Here is a 19,977-nt window from a genome sequence, read left to right as displayed (position 1 = left end):
CTGCCCCTGCTCTAGCTTTCTCGCTCTCTCAAATAAATAAAATCTTAAAAAAAAAAAAAAAGAAGAAAAGAAAATTACACAATTTTGAACCTGCTTCCCAGACTAAACACAGGAACCATTACATTAACCTTTGTCAATTATGGAAATGGAAATCTATCAACGTGAACTTCAGAAGTTCCTCAGAAGGCTCAGAGGGCTGAGAAAAACCATATGACCCATCTTTATGAATTAAAACACTGGAAAGCATGGGGCCCTCTGGCAACATGGTGCCAATCATTCACCTCCCAATGATGCCAGGCTTTTATAGACAATCTTTGAATATACTCAATTGAACACAACATTACGGTTAAGTGAAGAGCCAGTGAGACAGATGCCAAATGGGCAAAGACAGTTCTCCTGGCTTTCCTGATCTCACTTCCTCTACTCACCAGGGAAGCTAAAAACAAGCGTTTTGTAATCTATGAAATAGACATTTTCCTAATCAACTTCTATCATGCATTTTATAAAGGTGTTAAAGTTGGGATGCCTGGGTGGCTCAGTGGTTGAGCATCTGCATTCAGCCCAAGTCATGATCCCAGGGTCCTGGGATCGAGTCTCACATCAGGCTCCCTAAGGGGAGCTTCTTCCTCTGCCTATGTCTCTGCCTCTCTCTCTGTCTCTCATGAATAAATAAATAAAATCTTAAAAAAAAAAGACATTAAAATTAATATCTTTAACTGCAGCCAAGGGCTGCAGAATCAATAACTTGGGAATTCACTATGAAATTTTTATTGAAGGGAATCCCTGGGTGGTGCAGCGGTTTGGCGCCTGCCTTTGGCCCAGGGCGCGATCCTGGAGACCCGGGATCGAATCCCACATCAGGCTCCCGGTGCATGGAGCCTGCTTCTCCCTCCGCCTGTGTCTCTGCCTCTCTCTCTCTCTCTCTCTGTGACTATCATAAATAAATTAAAAAAATTTAAAAAAAAATGTTTAAAAAAGAAATTTTTATTGAAGGTAGGGGGGAGTCAAATTTCACAAAGAAGGTTGTAACTCTTACCAAGTTCTTTTTTTCTAACTTTTAAACTGAGTTTTGTTTGAAGAGTGTGGCATAAAGAATACACCTGGGTTTTTGTTCCCAGTTTCTGAAATAATCGGAACCCCTTGGAATTTCCTGAGGGATAGAAGTGTCTCTGTTATGCTAACAAGGTGACCTGTGCAGATTGCTAGACTGGTCACTGATCTCCATAAAAACCAACAGTGTGATTAGAGGGTTGGAACCCCACCTATGTCCCCCCACTCCACCTACCTACCGGGAATGGAGCATGGCTGAGAGTCCAATCACCTGTTCAATGATTTCATCAACTGTGACTATTTAAGGAAACTCCAATAAAAAACTGTACTCACCAAAGCTGAGTACAGCCTCCTGGTAGGTGGGGTGACATGCCCCAACTAAACTGGGAAAAGGCATGGAAGCTCTGCATCTGGGACCTTCTACCCCTTACCCTATGCGTATCCTTTAAAATAGAACTGTATTCAAGTGCCTGACTGGCTCAGCTGGTAGAGTATGAGACTTTTAAAATAAAACTGTAATCATTAAATAAAGCACTTTCTTGAGTTCTGTAAGTCATTCTAGTGAATTACTCAAACTGAGGCCTCATGGGGACCTCCTAATTGATACATGGCAGGCCAGAACTGCAGATGTCCTGATGACCTGGGGATGCTCTTGGCCGACATCTGAAGAGGAAAAACCTTGTGAAGGGTTAAGCCCTTACATCTGCAGAGCCAACAACAACTCTTGCAGTATAGCCACTTGGGGTGGAAAGAGCTGGAAACCAGAATAAGGACAAGCCTTTGTCAAAAAAAAAAATAAGGCAAAAAAATTAATTATACCAATAGCATAATACATAGTAATAAAAAATCAGCACTCTACAACTAGCAGTGTGACTTATATGTTCAAACAAGATGAAATCAGCAAGGGAGAGACTCTTAATCATAGGAAACAAACTGAGGGTAGCTGGAGGGGACGGAGTTGGAGGGACGGGGTTAACTGGGTGATGGACATTAAGGAGGGCATGTGATGTAATGGGCACTGGGTGTTATATAAGACTGATGAGGGCAGCCCGGGTGGCTCAGCAGTTTAGCGCCGCCTTCAGCCCAGGGTGTGATCCTGGAGACCTAGGTCAAGTCCCGTGTCAGGCTCCCTGCATGGAGCCCTGCTTCTCCCTCTGCCGGTGTCTCTGCCTGTCTCTCTCTCTGTCTCTCATGAATAAATAAAATCTTTATATAAAAAAAAAAAAAATACTGAGGAGTCACTGATCTGTACCTCTGAAACTAATAATGCATTATGTTAATTAATTCAATTAAAATTAAAAAATAAAGTGTAGGATATTAGAAAACATTTCAATACATTGAAAATACTTTTAGTAAAAAAAAAAAAAAGAAAGAAAGAAAAATACTTTTAGTAATACCTGAAAATGGCTACTTTTATCACCTTAACACTGAGTAAGAAAGGGAGTTCTTACCAAAGGCATACGTTCCCACAGATCATTGCGATGGCATTGTTCCAGCCATACACAGCCACAGGGAAGTTGAACGCAGTGATGATACCAACCAGGCCCACAGGATTCCACTGCTCAATGAGCGCATGGCCAGGTCCTGAGGACAGGGGAAGGTGTGGAACTTGCTTAAACAAGTATCTTAATGCATTTGATGGTAATCATTACAGTCTGACATCATTCATTTTGAGAACAAAGGTGCATCAGGCTAAGTGGGAATCCAGATGTCTTGCATTGGATCATTTTACACAGCTGCTGGATAGTGGTATATTAATTAGTATACAATGAAGCTGTTATTACTATACTAGGTTATACACTGTCCTGATACCATCACACCTCTGATCCTGCTTGTGATCAGGGCAGCATCAGCACCATCTGGGAGACAAGGAAACTTCAAAGAGGTGAGGAGAGGTGCCCTGGATGATGTGACTGCAAAGGGCACAACACAGGACCTGTGACACCTGTTCTTTTACAATGCCTGTAAAGCCCTTGGCCAACTTCTCCAAAGTGAAGCCAAGATGGCTCATGTGAAAGAAAAAAAGAACAGCTCTAAGAATTACATGTATGTTAAATGAACTGCACAAATCTTTATATTTATATTGGAAAATGAGAAATACAAAGAAAAATATGTAACTTATATATAAATTTTAAATGTAACGTCACCCACCATCCTACAGGGGTGTATTTTAATTGAAGGCAGCTGGAGCAAGGAAGGTGACCACTCGAACTGAGTTAAAACCACAGACCAGGGCAGCCCGGGTGGCTCAGCAGTTTAGCACCACCTTCAGTCCAGGGCGTGATCTTAGAGACCCAGGATCTAGTCCCACATCGACCTCCCTGCATGGAGCCTGTTTCTCCCTCTGTGTCTTTGCCTCTCTCTCTCTCTCTGTCTCTCATGAATAAATAAATAAGGGCAGCCCTGGTGGCGCAGCGGTTTAGCGCCACCTGCAGCCAAGGGCGTGATCCTGGAGACCCTGGATCGAGTACCACGTCTGGCTCTCTGCGTGGAGCCTGCTTCTCCCTCTGCCTGTGTCTCTGCCTCTCTCTCTCTCTCTCTGCATCTCTATGAATAAATAAAATTAAAAAAAAAAGAATAAATAAATAAAATATTTAAAAAAAGAAAAACCATAGACCACCTGGGAAGGTGGAGCTCCCAGGTGTCCATCTGTCTGTCCACACTCAGGCTGTGGGGACAGGGAACCCATCGGGAGCTACCCCCCTTCCCAGGCCCCTGGAGATGATGTGCTGACATAGCCTCTTCCTGGCAGGCCTGCCTCCTCCTCTCCTGCCCTCCCCTTGTTGTCCTCCCCAGGGTGGCCAGCGCAGTTCAATGACCTCTGTCCCTGGCCTACCACTCTGTGGACTCTGTGGTGTCTGGATCGCTACTGGATCACTACTGTAGATGCCCTCAGGACAAAGTCCAGTTCCTTGCCAGGACTCCATTTTCACCTTGTGTCTCTCCTCTGCCCTCAAGCTATGCTAAAGCAAGGCAGTTGCCTAAATAAGCGGTGTTTTCCCACCTTAAATCACACAAGCTTCTTCTCGGTGACCAAGCACCTCACCCTCTCCTTCCTTAAGGCCTGACCTTGGATTACTGTCTCCTAGGGGTGTCTCCTGACTGCCTCACAAGGCTGGCTCAGGGTCACCACCCTGCCCTGTGCCCCCAGTACTTACCATACTGTTACTATTGTCCTATTACATGTCTCTCACTTCCCTCCCACTCTAAAACATAATGAATCTTTAAGCTTATAAATTCCTTCAGGACAGCCACCTGGATGACTCAGTGGTTGAGCATCTACCTCTGGCTCAGGTCGTGATCCCGGCAACCTGGGATAGAGTCCCACACTGGGCTCCCTGCAAGGAGCCTGCTTCTCCCTCTGCCTATGTCTCTGCCTCTCTCTGTGCCTCTCATGAATAAATAAATAAAATCTTAAAAAAAAAAAAATTATCTCCCTCTCCCATCTCCCCACCCCACTCGTATGCATGCTTGTGCTCTCTCAATGAATGAATGAATCAACCTATCAATTAATTAATTCTTTCAGGATGGGGATAATTCCTTACTGATCAAGTACCACCTACTAGTTCTCCTGGCATCTGGTACACAGTAAGCATTTATTATATTAATGAAATCAAAGTTATCCACAAAGGCTCTGCATAAACAAATAACCTACTCTTCTAAAGAATGTGCAAGCAACTGAGACAGATTTTAATTGGTGAGGCAGACATCACAATAGGTGTAATCAAAGAAGTTCCTTGTATGTACACGTGCACTTCGCCAAACTGGCAATTTACTTTTTTAACTAGAAAAGCCTATTGAAAATGATCAGTAACATAAAAATCATCTTGAATAATAGGAATCACTATTACATACCTAATTAAGGACATTAACTGTAGTTTAAAAAACAAAAAATCCCAATTCTTTCCTAAAGTAAATGCGCCAAATATGCTCCCCCTCCCCCCCAAAAAAAAACCCCAAAAACAAAAACAAAAAAACACAGAACGCCTGGGTGGTTCAGCAACTGAGCGTCTGCCTTTGGCCCAGGGCATGATCCTGGGAACCGGGATTGAGTCCGCATCAGGCTCCCTGCATGGAGCCCGTTTCTCCCCCTGTTTCTGCCTCTCTCTCTCTCTCTCTCTCTCTCTCTGTCTCTCATGAATAAATAAATAAAAATTGTTTAAAAAAAAAAAACGGAAAAATGTGATCTTTACAAAAAAAATTATTCCTTTTCCTGGTTATAAATGTAACAGAATGGGATCTCTGGGTGGCGCAGCGGTTTAGCGCCTGCCTTTGGCCCAGGACGCGATCCTGGAGACCCGGGATCGAATCCCACGTCGGGCTCCCGGTGCATGGAGCCTGCTTCTCTCTCTGCCTATGTCTCTGCCTCTCTCTCTCACTCTGTGACTATCATAAATAAATAAAAATTAAAAAAAAAAAAAACTTAAAAAAAAAATGTAACAGAATCCCAATCATGGAAATTTTAGAAAATAGAGAAAAATAGATTAATAACCATCAATAATTCTGCCACATACAACCACTATTACTGTTTTGGCTGACTTCCACTACTTGGTACTCTTTTTTTTTTTTTAAGATTTTATTTATTTATTCATAGACACAGAGAGAGAGAGGCAGAGACACAGACAGAGGGAGAAGCAGGCTCCATGCAGGGAGCCCAATGTGGGACTCGATCCCAGGTCTCCAGGATCATACCCCAGGCTGCAAGCGGCGCCAAACCGCTGCGCCACCGGAGCTGCCCTACTTGGTACTTTCTATGCAGGCATTCAGTCACCTATTTTGCTCAAAACTGCAAACATTACAAATCATATAAACCTGTATCCTCACTTTTGAAACCTCTGCCAAGTACAAAGTCAGCCCTTGCAACATTAAGTAACAGCAAAAAAAATTGGAAATACCCTACATATTTATCACTTGGGAACTGGCTAAAAACATTAGTGTCCTGGGGCACTTGGGTGGCTCAGTGGTTGAGTGTATGTCTGCCTTAGACTCAGGTCGTGATCCCAGAGTCCTAGGATGGAGTTCTGCATCAGGCTCCCTGCAGGGAGCCCACTTCTCCCTCTGCTTAGGTCTCTGCCTCTCTGTGTCTCTCATGAATAAATAAAATCTTAAAAAAAAAAAAAAATTAGTGTCCTGACACCCAAAGGCAGCTATAAAAAAAGATGAAGGAAGCCCCTTGCTGAAATAATAAGTGACAGTTTCTTTTTACACATTAAGTAAAAAGAACAGAACATTTAGCTTGCTAATGTTTGTGTTCCTAAAAGACATATTTGCCTGCATAAGACAAAAGTTCTAAAAAAATAAAAAATAAATGTTTCTTGGTTTCTACCAAGAAACATTCACTACTTCTATGGGAATACTTAGGGAGTATCCAGGGAGGTAGGAAGGAAACTTTTTTTTATCCTTTACCCTTTCATTCCTTTTCAATTTCATGATATAAATTTATCACCTCTTAAAAACAAAAACATTAAAATAATTTAAAAGTAAATACAACTTTTCTGTAAGTGTAGGGTTAGGAGAAAGCAATTTTCCTAAGTATGAGTTTTAATATATGCTAATAGACTACCAAAATGAGCTTAACATTTGTCATATAAAGCATTTAGGTCATTTCAAATGTGTCCTATTGTTACTACAAGGAATAGCTTTTTTTTCCCCTTTTGGTTAAATTATTATTTTTTTAAAGATTCCATCCATCCATTCATCAGAGACAGAGAGAGAGGGGCACAGACATACGCAGAGGGAGAAGCAGGCTCCTCGAGGGAAGCCTGATGTGGGACTCGATCCCGGGACTCCAGGACCACGCCCTGAGAGGAAGGCAGAGACACTCATTTGCTGAGCCACCCAGGGGTGCCAAGGAACAGCTTTACATATAAACCTTTTTCACATTTCAAGAGTATTTATTTGAATTAGATTCTTGAAATTGGTATTAAACATTTCTGGCCCTTTGGATTTATTTTCTGATTGTTATCCTGATGGATTGGTGATACACATTACCAAAAAAGTTCACACAAAAGAGTGGCTATCTCACCAATGGACTTGCCAAAACAGAGTTTTATCGTTATTTCTTAAATAAATTATTTATTTTTTAAAAGGTTTTATTTGTTTATTTGAGAGAATCAGAGAGAGAGAGAGAGAGAGAGCGAGCACGAGCAGGGTGAGAAGCAGACTCCCCACTGAGCAGAACCTGATGTAGGACTCAATCCCAGGACCCTGAGATCATGACCTGAGTCAAAGGCAGACACTTAACCGACTCAGCCACCCAGGCATCCCCTGGAGTATTATCTTTAAAAATAGAAAAATTTGGGACGCCTGGGTGGCTCAGTGGTTGGGTGTCTGCCTTCGGCTTAGGGCGTGATCCTGGGGTCCCAGGATCAAATCCCACATCGGCCTCCCTGCATGGAGCCTGCTTTTCTCTCTGCCTATGTCTGCCTCTTCTCTCTCTAATGAATAAATAAATAAAATCTTTTAAAATAAATAAATAAAAATTAAAAATTAAAAATAAAATAAAAATAGAAAAATTTAAGAAGTACTTTGATTTAAAAAAAAAAGTACTTTGATCTGATGTTTTTACCTATTTGAATTTATATTTGTTGGTACAGACATGAAAGACATTTTTGTATATTTCCATGCTACATGCAGTTGCTCTTCTGCCAACTAATTCACAGCTACAGCATTTTTTTGAGCTCTGCCTAAGAGCACAAAATTCTTAGCTTAATTGACTTCATTGCTTACTTTCAGAAGGCAAGATGGGTCCCCCAATCATCCGCGATAAGCCAACAGCATAATCACAAACATCCACGTACTCTTGAACTTCTCCCACACCTTCCACTAAGATTTTCCCCATCTCCAAAGACACCTAAAAAAGTACAAAAAAACAAGAAGCATTTTTGCAACGCAATTCATATTTTAAATACTAAGTTTATGGGGCAGGGTGGGGACCAAACAGTATTTCATGTTAATTTTGTGAAGGGGTAAATTTCAGAGAGTCTGTTATATTAATTTAAAAACCCAAGATTTAAAAAAATAAAAAATAAAAATAAATAAAAATAAATAAAAACCCAAGATTTGTCTTTACTTTTCCTCTAAAGAGTTGTTTTTTATAAATATTATGACTGTTCTCCTTAAGCATCACAATCTTACAATCTTAAACACAAATGCACAACAAGCCTTATTCCCCACTCAAAGGAACGTGTATTTACTATCGAAATACGTTACCAAATTTCCTAGTATTTGGATCTTCTCCCTCAAAGCATCCCCAATCTGCCTCACTACTTCTCCTCGCTTCGGAGCAGGAACCTAAGAAGAAAATGGAATCTCAGTGTCTAATTCAAAGCGTAAACATGTCTGTAACACAACAGTAGACAATCGTGCTCTAAGAGAATTAAGTCCCAGCCCATCAGATGATTTTTTGATCACATCAAGACTGATTATAGCACGTCCCTAAAACTAATACCAGAGACCCAGGAAACATCAGCCAGGTGACAGGTTCTTGGAAAGCAAGGGTCTGTGCCAAGGACAGAGAGAAATTCAGAGAATGAACACAGTCTTTGCAAGGACTCTAGAAAAAGCTTAAGATACCTTAAATATCTGTAAACCTTTAAGATTTCCAGTGATGTTTTCTTATGTGTCAAAATGACTGCATGCCCAAATACTACTCAGCTGATGAAATGGCATTCCATAAGCCATTCAAATTATGACTTTTTTTTTCAAATTACGATTTACTCACTATTTTCTGAGCACCTAGTATGTAACAGGAATAATGCCAGGCACCTGGACTAAAATAAGGGAAGCATTCATGGAGCTAATAATCTTACTGAATCTTATTCTAAGCACAATGGGAAGTCTTTAATGGTTTTCAAGGGGAAAATTATTTGCTTTACCTTCCCCCCCCCAAAAAAACTTTTTTAATTAAGTAAGCTTTATGCCAACAAAGTGGGGCTTGAACTCAAGACCCCAAGATCAAGAGTCACATACTCTACTGAGCGAGCCATGCAGGTGCCCCACTTTGCCTTTTTAAGATCGCTGTAAGGGGGGGTACCTGGGTGGCTGAGTGGGTTGATTATCTGAGTCTGACTCCTTTTTTTTTTTTTTTAAGATTTTATTTATTCATTCATTAGAGACACACAGAGAGAGGCAGAGACATAGGCAGAGGGAGAAGCAGGCTCCCCCCGGAGAGCCTGATGCAGGACTTGATCCCAGGACCCTGGGATCACAACCTGAGTCAGAGGAAGATGCTCAACCATTGAGCCACCCAGGTGCCCCTGAGTCTGACTCTCAATTCCCACTCAGGTCATGGTCTCAGGGTTGTGGGATTGAGCCCTAAGTCAGGCTCCACACTCAGCACAGAATCTGCTTGTCCCTCTCCCTCTGCTCCTCAGCCCCTCTCTTTCTCTCTTTAAATAAAAATTTTAAAAAGAAAAATCAATGTGGGATAGATGGAACAGATACAGGAGGGGAAAAGTAGAAGATCAATTAAGAACACACTCTAGTAGCCTAGGCCAAAGATTATACTAACTTGATAGTAAAACTGGGGGCAGCCTGGGTGGCTCAGCAGTTTAGCGATGCCTTCAGCCCAGGGCCTGATCCTGGAGACCTGGGATCGAGTCCCAGGTCAGGCTCCCTGCATGGAGCCTGCTTCTCTCTCTGCCTCCCCCCCCCCCCCCCCCACCTCTCTCTCTCTCTCTCTCTGATAAATAAATAAAATCTTAAAAAAAAAAAAAGAAATATAAAACTGAAGCAAGGGAGACATAAAGTAGAATCAGGATTATTTAGGAAATAGAACGGACAGGACACACTAATGGAATAGGTGTGGGAAATGAGGGATGTAGAGCCATGGATGATGCCTAGATCTCTGGCTTGAACAGCTAGGTAGATGGAAGTACAATTCCCCAGATGAAGAAGACTCAGAAGTATCAAAGGTTGGGACACTTGGGTGGCTCAGTCAGTTGAGTGCCTCCGACTCAGGTCATGGTTCCAGAATCCTGGGATCAAGCCCCATATTGGGCTCCCTGCTGAGAGAGGAGTTGGCTTCTCCCTCTCCCTTTGCCCCTCCCCCCCAACTCGTGTTGGCTTACTCTCAAATAAATAAATAAACCTCTAAAAAAAAAAATAAGTGTCGGGTTTGTGAAGGTAAAGAGTACAGGTTGGGCCACGTGGAGTTTGAGACATGATTTACATATGGAGACATTACTTCCTCAATGTGACCATCACTCCTCTTCCCCCAGCTCTTCCCAATTAACTCTGGCTCTCCTTCAAAGGCAACTAAAAGGACCATTTTCCCCAGGCTGGCCCCAGTACTCCACTGGCTCTTCAGAGATTGCTATCAAAGCTCTGTTCCAGGGTGGCTTCCCAGAGCCTGACCCAGAACTCAGGGCTCATCCTCACTCTCTTCTTTCCAAATAGATGGTGTTGTGATAGAGCTTTTCTGGAAAGTAACCCGGCATACTGTAACATTTAACCCATTCCTTCTCTTTGACTAGGTAATTCCATTTCTGGATATCAAGCAAATACACACGTTACAGACATACAGGTACAACACTTACTGCAGTGCTGTTTCTGGTGGAGAAAAACAAACCATCTTTATGTCTATCAACACAGGACTGGTTAATTACACAAAAGCTATAATACGGGATTATTTACACTCTACAAGGTAGACTTACAAGCAAAAACTTTCCAGAGTTGTAACAGAAAATAGCAAAATATGCATACAATAACTAAATTTTTGCTTATGTTTGAAGAAATACACAAGATGTTAAGAATGGTCATTTCTGGGGAATGGGATTTTTTTAGGTGGTGGGATGGAATTATAAGACTTTTGTTCCTCACATTTAATAAGTCTACAATATTTGCCTTTTTTTTTTTTAAGACTTTATTTATTTATTCATGAGAGACACAGAGAGAGAGAGGCAGAGACACAGGCAGAGGGAGAAGCAGACTCCATGCAGGGAGCCCGACGTGGGACTCGATCCCGGGTCTCCAGGATCAGACCCTGGGCTGAAGGCAGGCACTAAACCGCTGAGCCACCCGGGCTGCCAATATTTGCCATTTTTACAATACATGCACTCTTTTGAAAATATCAAAAACTGATTGTTACATGAATCAGCACAGATCCTATACATTTCCTAAGCATGGAATGAGTTTACTACTGTTCCAAATGAATTTAGCCCACAGGTTTGTAAGTTTAGCAAACTGGTTAATTTCAACTCAGAATGTTCAATACACATAGCCCTTTACATCATATTCTTGTATATATTATTCAGTCTCTAACCAGTAATTATTGCACACTTCCTATAGTGCCAGATATTCTGTTCTTCCCCAGGGATACTAGAGAAGACAGCTACAATTCAAGCCCACCAGAACCAACACTCCAGGAGTGGTGAAGACAAGAAATAGGTGATTTCAGTCTCATGTGCTAAGTGCCAGGCTGGAGAAGCCAGACTGTACAAGGGGAGCAGCTAGCCGTGTTAATTTAGTGTTACTTGGGGTTAAGCAAGTAGGGAGGAAGGAGGCTTTCTGAAGAAGTTTAAAATTGAGACTGAAGACCTCAAGCATGATTGGTGTTTGCCAGGTAAAGAGGTAGAGAAGGTAGACAGAAATTATGGGCAACAGGACTGAGCACGTGCAAAGGCCAAAAAACAAAAGAGAATATGGGGACTTTTGAAAAATTTAAAGGGGTTAAAAGAGGCAGGGGAGAAAATCTGGAGTCACAGTGCAAAGGATCTTATAAAGAATCCTCCAAAAAATAGTGTGGAGGGCGCCTGAGTGGCTCAGGTGTCCTGGGATCAAGTCCCGCATTGGGCTCCCTGCTCCAGTGCAGAACCTGCTTCTCCCTCTCTCTCTACTGCTCTCCCTGCTTGCGCTCTGTCAAATAAATAAATAAATAAATAAATTAATTAATTAATTTTAAAAAAATAGTGGGGAAATCACTAGAGGGTATTAAATGGTAGGGGGGAAAATCACAGTGCATTGTAAAATACCACTCCAGGGGCACCTGGCTGGCTCAGTCTACACAGCATGCAACTCTTGATCTTGAGGTTGGAGCTCACTTAAAACAATTGTATTAAAAAAAAAAAAAAAGCCCTCCAGGTGTGGTCTAGGAAATAGAACAGAGTGAGACAAGATTCACATAGGAAGACTATTAGGCAAGAAAAAGATGGTGACTTGTCCCAATTACAGAAATAGCAACAGAGATAACTGCAATTTAAAATATTCAAGACTTGGTAACTGACAATTGGTAATTGAGAGATCCTCAACCCTGGGTATATAGCAAAATCATCACCCATGAAACCTTTGAGCTGGATTCCATCCAAGACCATTCAAATGTGGCCTCTTCATTTTTGTTCTAGCCTCCCAATGATGGGACAGAGTAGCAAGAATTGAGAAAGCAGGATTGGGTCTGGGGAGAGGGAAATGGGGGCAGAGTGGGCAACATGATAACCCATCTCCCAGGTGAGCTTGACTGATCTCAGCATGACAGGCCATTTGTAACCTCATGTCCTCCTGAGGTGGACAACAGGAGACCTCCTCCCTGCACACTGTACCTGTGAAGTACATACTTAGAACGAGCATCCCCAACAGCCACAAGAAGGAATTATCAGCACTGAGGGAATTATTAGCTGAGCTTTTGGGGTAATAATACAAGGAAACCTGTGTTAAAGTGCTACCATGGGGATCCCTGGGTGGCGCAGCGGTTTGGCGCCTGCCTTTGGCCCAGGGCGCGATCCTGGAGACCCGGGATCGAATCCCACGTCGGGTTCCCGGTGCATGGAGCCTGCTTCTCCCTCTGCCTGTGTCTCTGCCTCTCTCCCTCTCTCTCTGTGTGACTATCATAAATAAAGAAAAATTTAAAAAATATAATAAAAAAAAAAGTGCTACCATGTTAAACTTAAATATTTTTATTTATTTTTTTTTTAAAGTTTAGGTTTTTTTTTTTTAATTTTTATTTATTTATTATAGTCACAGAGAGAGAGAGAGGCAGAGAAGCAGGCTTCATGCACCGGGAGCCCAACGTGGGATTCGATCCCGGGTCTCCAGGATCACGCCCTGTGGCAAATGCAGGCGCCAAACCGCTGCGCCACCCAGGGATCCCCTTAAATATTTTTAAAAATTTATTCATGAAAGACAAAGGCAGAGACCTAGGCAGAGGGAAAAGCAGGCTCCCTGATGGAAGCCCAATGCAGGACTTGATCCCAGGACCCCGGGATCATGGCCTGAGCCAAAGGCAGACGCTCAACCACTGAGCCACCCAGGTGCCATTAGATGGATGGCTCTTATTATTTATTCTGGGTTCATGTGCTACCTCCTCAGAGATTCCTTCCCTGATCACCAAAGAGCTACCATATATTATAGAGCTTCCATGTAAATGTTATTCCTTTTTTCGGTTAGAGATGGTGCCTGTCATCACTCTAGCTCTTCCTCCCCAGAGATGGACAGGGGGAAAATGAAGACACACGTGGATGCAGAGAAGCATAAACAGGTGGCATTCTGGGCTGAAACCAGTTCCTGAGAGAGAGCAGCAGAGCCAGTAATCCCGACCAGGTTCTCTGTGCTCAGGTTTAGTTAGGAGAAAGAAATCAGCTATATATTTTTCACATAGGAAGCTTCCTATATTTTTATACTTTTTCCTTAAAGAAAAATGTTCCCTTTGAAAAATTTCAGGCCTTGGGATCCCTGGGTGGCGCAGCGGTTTAGCTCCTGCCTTTGGCCCAGGGCGCGATCCTGGAGACCCGGGATCGAATCCCATGTCGGGCTCCCTGCATGGAGCCTGCTTCTCCCTCTGCCTGTGTCTCTGCCTCTCTCTCTCTCTCTCTCTCTCTCTCTCTCTCTCTCTATCATGAATAAATAAATAAAATCTTAAAAAAAAAAATTTCAGGCCTCTCACAAAAGAAGTCAATGAAACAGTGGTTTGTCCTAACACAGGCGAGGCCATCCAAAACTATCAGGGGGAAGCAGAAGCAGCCCCACTCGAATTAAGGACCCAGGAGGGTTAAGTGTGTAGACCAGGAGGGGATGAGCTTTGCTCTCTCCTTGTGTGAGGCACCAGCAGCCTCTAAGTGACTGCCCCGTTGGCAGGAGCCCCAGATGCAGTTAGGAAAGGCTCTGCCACTACCCTCAACTTTGAACTCAATTGCTTAACTCAAATTCTAACAAGTGGGATCCCCAACCATCACCCAGGACAACAACCTGCTCCCACTTAGCAATGTCACTCTACTGGGAGATCTGAGCAGTCTGGGAAGTAGAAGCAAGCATGTTAGGTGCAGGGGCGGGCACTGTTCACTGAGAGAGGATGGCCATGTGAAACCCTAAACATGAAAATAGCAGTAACAAGAAGAGTACTGCACACTACTAAGGAAAGGTATCAGTGTCAGCTGCCAGCCCCTAGGGCACAGCCAAGACTGATTGATTATCTTATTTATTTATTCATGAGAGACACAGGAAGGCAGAGACACAGAGAGGGAGCAGCAGGCTCCCAGAAGGGCGTCAGACAAGACTGATTTAAAAGCCAGTCTAAAAAGAAAAAGAAAAAAAAAAAAAGCCAGTTTAGGGGGATCCTTGGGTGGCTCAGCAGTTTAGCATCTGCCTTCAGCCCAGGGCACGATCCTGGAGTCCCGAGATCCAGTCCCACGTCAGGCTCCCTGCATGAAGCCTGCTTCTTCCTCTGTGTCTCTGCCTCTGTGTCTCTCTCTCATGAATAAATAAATAAAATCTTAAAAAAAAAAAAAAAAAGTCAGTTTAGGAGTTTAGGAAAGACCCTGAATCACACACACCTGGGTAAATGCACACACATACATACATGTTTCTGATCACGTTTTACTGGCATTCAAAACCCTATATGCAAACAGTAAATCCTAATGCAAATTATGGGCTTTAGTTAATAACAGTTGATCAGCACTGGCTCTCCAATTGTAAGCAATGTAGGGCACCAATGTAAGACAGTGGTTAAGGAAACGTGCAAAGTGTGATAAGGACAGAACTCCCTGTTTTCCACTCATCTCTCTGCTGAATGGGCTCAGGCTAAGCCAGAATGTGCCACTTGGGCATTAAGCATTAGGATCATTCTGAGCTGAAGGCAACCAAGGCCCAAGAGACTCAGGAAAAGCTTTTTACCTCTCCCTAACTGCCTGAAAGAAGGGGGTCTGTGCCAAGAAGCGAGTTCTTACCACAGATTGCTTTTATAAGGATGACCTACTGGCATGGCAGGGAACACATTTGTGTACCAAACATTTGCTCCTCTCACCTTCCTATGAACTGCCTTCCTCTCCAAGAAGCCCCAGAGCTCTGGATACATACAAGCTTAGATGTCTGGCTGCCCTTGGGTCTTGGATCTTTCCTCACTGCCACTCTTCCGTGCCCCACATGAGAAATTCAAATGTTTTTCTCTTGTTCATCTGTTTTATGTCAATTATTAAACCAGCTACAGAACTCGGAAGTGAAAAGCCAAAATTTTTTTCTCTCCTATAAACCTGAAACTACTCTAAAAAATTAAGTCTAATTTTTTTGGAATAGCTTATATATAGGAAAACAATTTTAAAATTACGCAACTTTAGGCTGGTAGGCAATGCCACGATGGGTGTCAAAATTTTACACATGCCACGTATAATAACCACCAACTATGAAACAAAAAAGACTGGAAGGAAATGCACAAACTCCAACTCTAATAACCATTCTCTATAAAAGAAGATGTAAGGGGATCCAATGTGATTATATTAGTGTCTCATCCAATTCTTATTAAAGAATATACATTACTCTTGGGTGGCTCAGCATTTTAGTGCCTGCCTTCCGCCCAGGGCATGATCGTGGAGTCCTGCGATCGAGTCCCACATCAGGCTCCCTGCATGGAGTCTCTCTCTCTCTGTGTCTCTCATGAATAAATATATATTTTTTTTTGAATAAATATATTTTTTAAAAAAGAATATATATTAATCTTTCTTAAAGATTTTATTTGAGAGAGAGTGAGAGAGAGAGCGCATGAGCAGGCGGGAAGGGCAGAAGGAGAAGTAGATCCACCGCTGAGCAGGGATTCCCAATGCCTAGGACCCTGAGATCATGACATGAGCCAAAGGCAGACACTTAACCAACTGAGCTACCCAGGCACCCTGTGTTAATTTTTTTTAAAGGTTTTATATATTTATTTGAGAGAGTGCATGATGGGGTGGTGGGAGAAACAGAGGAAGCAGCAGATCCCTGCTAAGCAGGGAGCCAACCCCGAGATCATGACCTGAGATCACAACCCGAGCAGAAGGTAGCCACTTAACTGACGGAGCCACCCAGGTACCCCAAATATGTATTACACTTTTAGGATCAAAAAAAAAACAAAAATTATTTTGCAAACAATAAATGACACTGCTTTGGACACTTTTCTCTACGTAGAGTGAACTTTACTTATTATACCATATACTTTTGGAAGTGGTGTTTTAACACTCAAGGATATTTTTCATTGTGCATAATGGAACCCTACACCAACAATCAGGCTTAAAGTACAGGAAAGATGTTCCTCCTGCTTTGCACAGAGGTGGTTCCTCAGCTGACAACTAAGGTACATTCAACTCAGGGCTCTCTGGGAGAGCCTGCCCCTGTCCAATTCACCCTAGCATTCTTTGATTCAGAAAAAAACATTGACTCAGCAGTCTGGAAACCAGTAACACGTGGTTCTGTGGCCCTGGTAAGACGTCTGCAAAGGCCAGGTTCTGCAGCTAGCAATTCCAAGGATTAATTCATTTAATGCTCACCATAACCCCAGGAGGCAGGCAGGCCATCTCCTCTATTTACAAGACAGAGCACACAGAAGGGAAGTAATTTACCCAAGGGTAGAACTGGGTTAAACAGTCCAGGATGTTCCTCTAGCCTCAGGCCTATAATCTTCAGTGATAGATAGAATGGAATATTCAGAGTGGGGGAGGGAATAAGGGAAATGCGGGCTACCCCATTTCTTCCCTCTCTTCTCTTCCAGAGCCTGGCCCTCACCTAGTGACAGCTCCCTGTGGCCCAGCTCAGCTCCAGTCACAGCTCCTACAGAAGATCACATTACCCCAGGTGGAGACAGAAGAAGGAGGCACCACCCACTCTAACGCCAGATCAGACAGCAGGAACTCAAGCCCCTGCCCTTTGAACTAGGGCTATCCACCTACTGCTGAGATGCTCCCACCCCTCACCCCTACATACAGTTGGCTAGAAGGAGATGGGAGAAGCAGCAAAATGGGGTTTCTAGCATACACAGTCCTTTCTTTTAGTCCAATTAGAAACTTACTTCAACTGGAAAATAGTGTTCAGAGCTGAGGTTTATGCTTCTTCAAAGACTTTTAATCCACTTAAAATCACCCATTAATTGAAAGCCAAATATGGAAAATGCACTATCCTAGGGCTACGGCTCAGAGATTATCATAGCTCCAAGCAACTCCCCTTGCAGGGGAGCACTGACTGCTCTTGTAAAATTTTTCTCTATCTCCCTTGCAATTACCATAGGTCATCATGCTGTGACCTTCGCACTCACCTCTGCCCAGACTTTCCAGGCTTCCCTGGCTTTCTTCACTGTTTCTTCATAGTCAGCCACACTGGCCTAAAGTAGGAATTAGACGGGAGACAAAGAAAAATAATGGGAAGGGATGATCCCCTCTGAGAACAAACGAGATTTGTGGAAAAGAATGGGAGTATCTCCAGGTGACCGTCGGATTCGTAGTTTCTAGAATGATTTTCACAGCCTATGCCTTCATAGACTGAACTCGGTAAGACAGCTTAGAATCCGGCTGTGCTTCTTAAACGTTGCTTCTAGAAGCAAGCTCCATCAGCCTCATCTGGGGACAATACCTGAGACGTTAGAAAATCAGAACCCTGGGCTCCAACCCAGACTTCAGAGGTTAGAATAGAATCTTCATTCAAAAACAGGTGATTCAGAGATATGGCCTTAAATGGAGCCCCCCTCCCAATGACTTTTCTGTCACCTTTTTTAGAGCACCCAAACCCAAAGACTGGGCAGTCTCCGAGACATTCTTAAATGTCACATGAAAACGAAACACTTTATTCTTGGACTGTGAGACTCCATACTGCTTTTCATCACTGGCACAAGTGGGCAGTTTGTATTAACAAGACAAAAAAAACTTACCTGTCGGACTCTTGCTATCGGTTCGTTGTTAGCCGGACAATAGGTTGTGATAACCTTCAAACAAAAAGAAAATGCCATGTATAGAAAATGTAATCCCTTCCAACCAGGGGGAACAGACCAAAAAAAAGGGGACGGTAAAGGAGGAAGAAAAAAAACTTAAGACACCATATCCAAACTTGGAATTTTTACATTAGCTTCTATTACAAATAGGTCACTTAGAGAGTGGTCTTTCATTTGTGATCTAAACATTCAGAACCACTTTTTTGCAAAACACAGTCTTGCCAACTAAATATGGGGTGTGGGAGCAAAAGTCTAATATAACCCATTACGTCGCCTCTTTCTCCATTCATAAGAGACTAAACTGAAGAGTTTCACTTAATCTTCTCTTACTCTGTCCTAGTCAGAAGGTGAAGAAGAGTGGACAACTCTGTATCTCGACACAAGCTGCAGAGATTAGAAAGGAAAAAAAATCAAGGCGTCGCTAAAAAAATTTTCAGGAGGAAGTATTTTATCCAGGACCCTAATGATAAAATGCCACAGGAAAAACAGGATCAAACTGCCAACAGAAGGGGAGGGTAATTTGGAGAATAACTGCAAACACCTACATCTCCCACAGTCAGCAATAACCTGGAGGAACAAGTGTTTCTTCTAACAAGGCAAGTTCGGTGTATGCAACAAACTTTGTGGCATGTTATGTAACCTCTTCTTTTTCTTTTTTTATGTAACATCTTCTTATAAAAGCTTTCTTAGTCATGCAGCTCCCCCAAAAACCTTACCTTCCCATCCTATTCCCTAATAAAACATTGCACTGAGCTTTCTCTGCGTGCCAGTCATGCTGTCTGGCTCTGGAAATAAACGCTGAAAATCCTGTCCTCAAGGAAGCTCGGAGCCCAGCAGATTTAACTGGATGTCAGCGAGTCCCGGCTTGCGAACTCCAACAGCAAGGACAGTGTAACACTAAGAACACTGCCTGCGGCGCACGTGACATCAGAAGAGCCGGAGTCAAGCACAAAATTGAGGCAATTTCCCAAGGCTAAGCCTGTAGCCTGTCTCCCACCCACCGCGCAACGCCGCCATAGGCTGTAAGCGCGTGCGGGAGTTCAAGCCCCACCAGCTCCATGGCACGGATTGTCCAGAACACACAAAGGCCTCACGATCTGGGCGTATCCCGCAAGGCCCCTCACATGCGCATGTTCACTCCGGGGCCTCAGACCTGCCCACCCGGCACCGCGGTCCCAGCAGCGGGAGGCGGCGGCAGTGCCCGCGCGGCCTCCGGGAGCGCAGGAGCCCGCACGGATCTCCAGGGCGCCCGCATACCTCTCCGCGGCCTCCCCAGCTGCCATTATACACGCCCTCGTTTTCCTCGCGGAGCCCCAGCTCCTTCAGCCAAGCATACTGGGCCTGATTGATGAGCAGAGTGGACATGAAGGCAGCGGGTCTGTGGCGAGCGCCCGAGAGCTTGCCTCCCCCTGCAACGCGCACACACAGCTGGCGGGGAACGCGCCACATGCTGGGCCCGGGCACGCGCGGCGCGCCCGCGCCCCGGGACTGCAGAAATAGCGCCCCGCCCCCCTCCCGGGAGAGCGCATTGGGCAGGCCGGGCCCCGCCCCCCGAGCACGCCCCCACCCCCCCCGGGACTCCCCCGTTCGGCCCGCCCCCGCCCGGGTCTTCCGGGGGCGCGCAGAGCTCGAGCTCGCCCTCGCCGGGAGCGGGGCGGGTGCGCTGGGAGCCAGCGGGAGGGCCGCTGCCGTCTGCTGAGGGACGCCGCGAACCGCGGCTCCGGCTGGAGGCTCCTTGCAGCCTAATACCGGCTCTAAAGTACCCAGGCTTA

At 44.0% G+C, this 19,977-nt stretch overlaps 1 protein-coding gene across 1 annotated transcript in view; it reads right to left on the bottom strand.

Annotated features, from left to right (window-relative positions):
- Nucleotides 1-19,726, bottom strand: part of ALDH7A1 (aldehyde dehydrogenase 7 family member A1) — a 48,588-nt gene extending 28,862 nt beyond the window's left edge. The window contains exons 1-6 of the mRNA XM_025995003.2: nt 19,463-19,726; nt 18,146-18,199; nt 17,537-17,602; nt 8,263-8,343; nt 7,780-7,903; nt 2,502-2,634 (exon numbers count right to left, since the gene is read on the bottom strand). Of these exons, the coding sequence (XP_025850788.1) occupies nt 2,502-2,634; nt 7,780-7,903; nt 8,263-8,343; nt 17,537-17,602; nt 18,146-18,199; nt 19,463-19,654 (650 nt within the window). The 5' untranslated portion in view covers nt 19,655-19,726. The remainder of the gene's footprint in view (nt 1-2,501; nt 2,635-7,779; nt 7,904-8,262; nt 8,344-17,536; nt 17,603-18,145; nt 18,200-19,462) is intronic.
- Between the last annotated feature and the right edge of the window lie 251 nt (nt 19,727-19,977).

The sequence above is a fragment of the Vulpes vulpes genome, chromosome 12 (assembly GCF_048418805.1).
Source record: "Vulpes vulpes isolate BD-2025 chromosome 12, VulVul3, whole genome shotgun sequence".
NCBI lineage: Eukaryota > Metazoa > Chordata > Mammalia > Carnivora > Canidae > Vulpes > Vulpes vulpes.
This window is presented reverse-complemented; position numbering and strand designations above follow the sequence as displayed.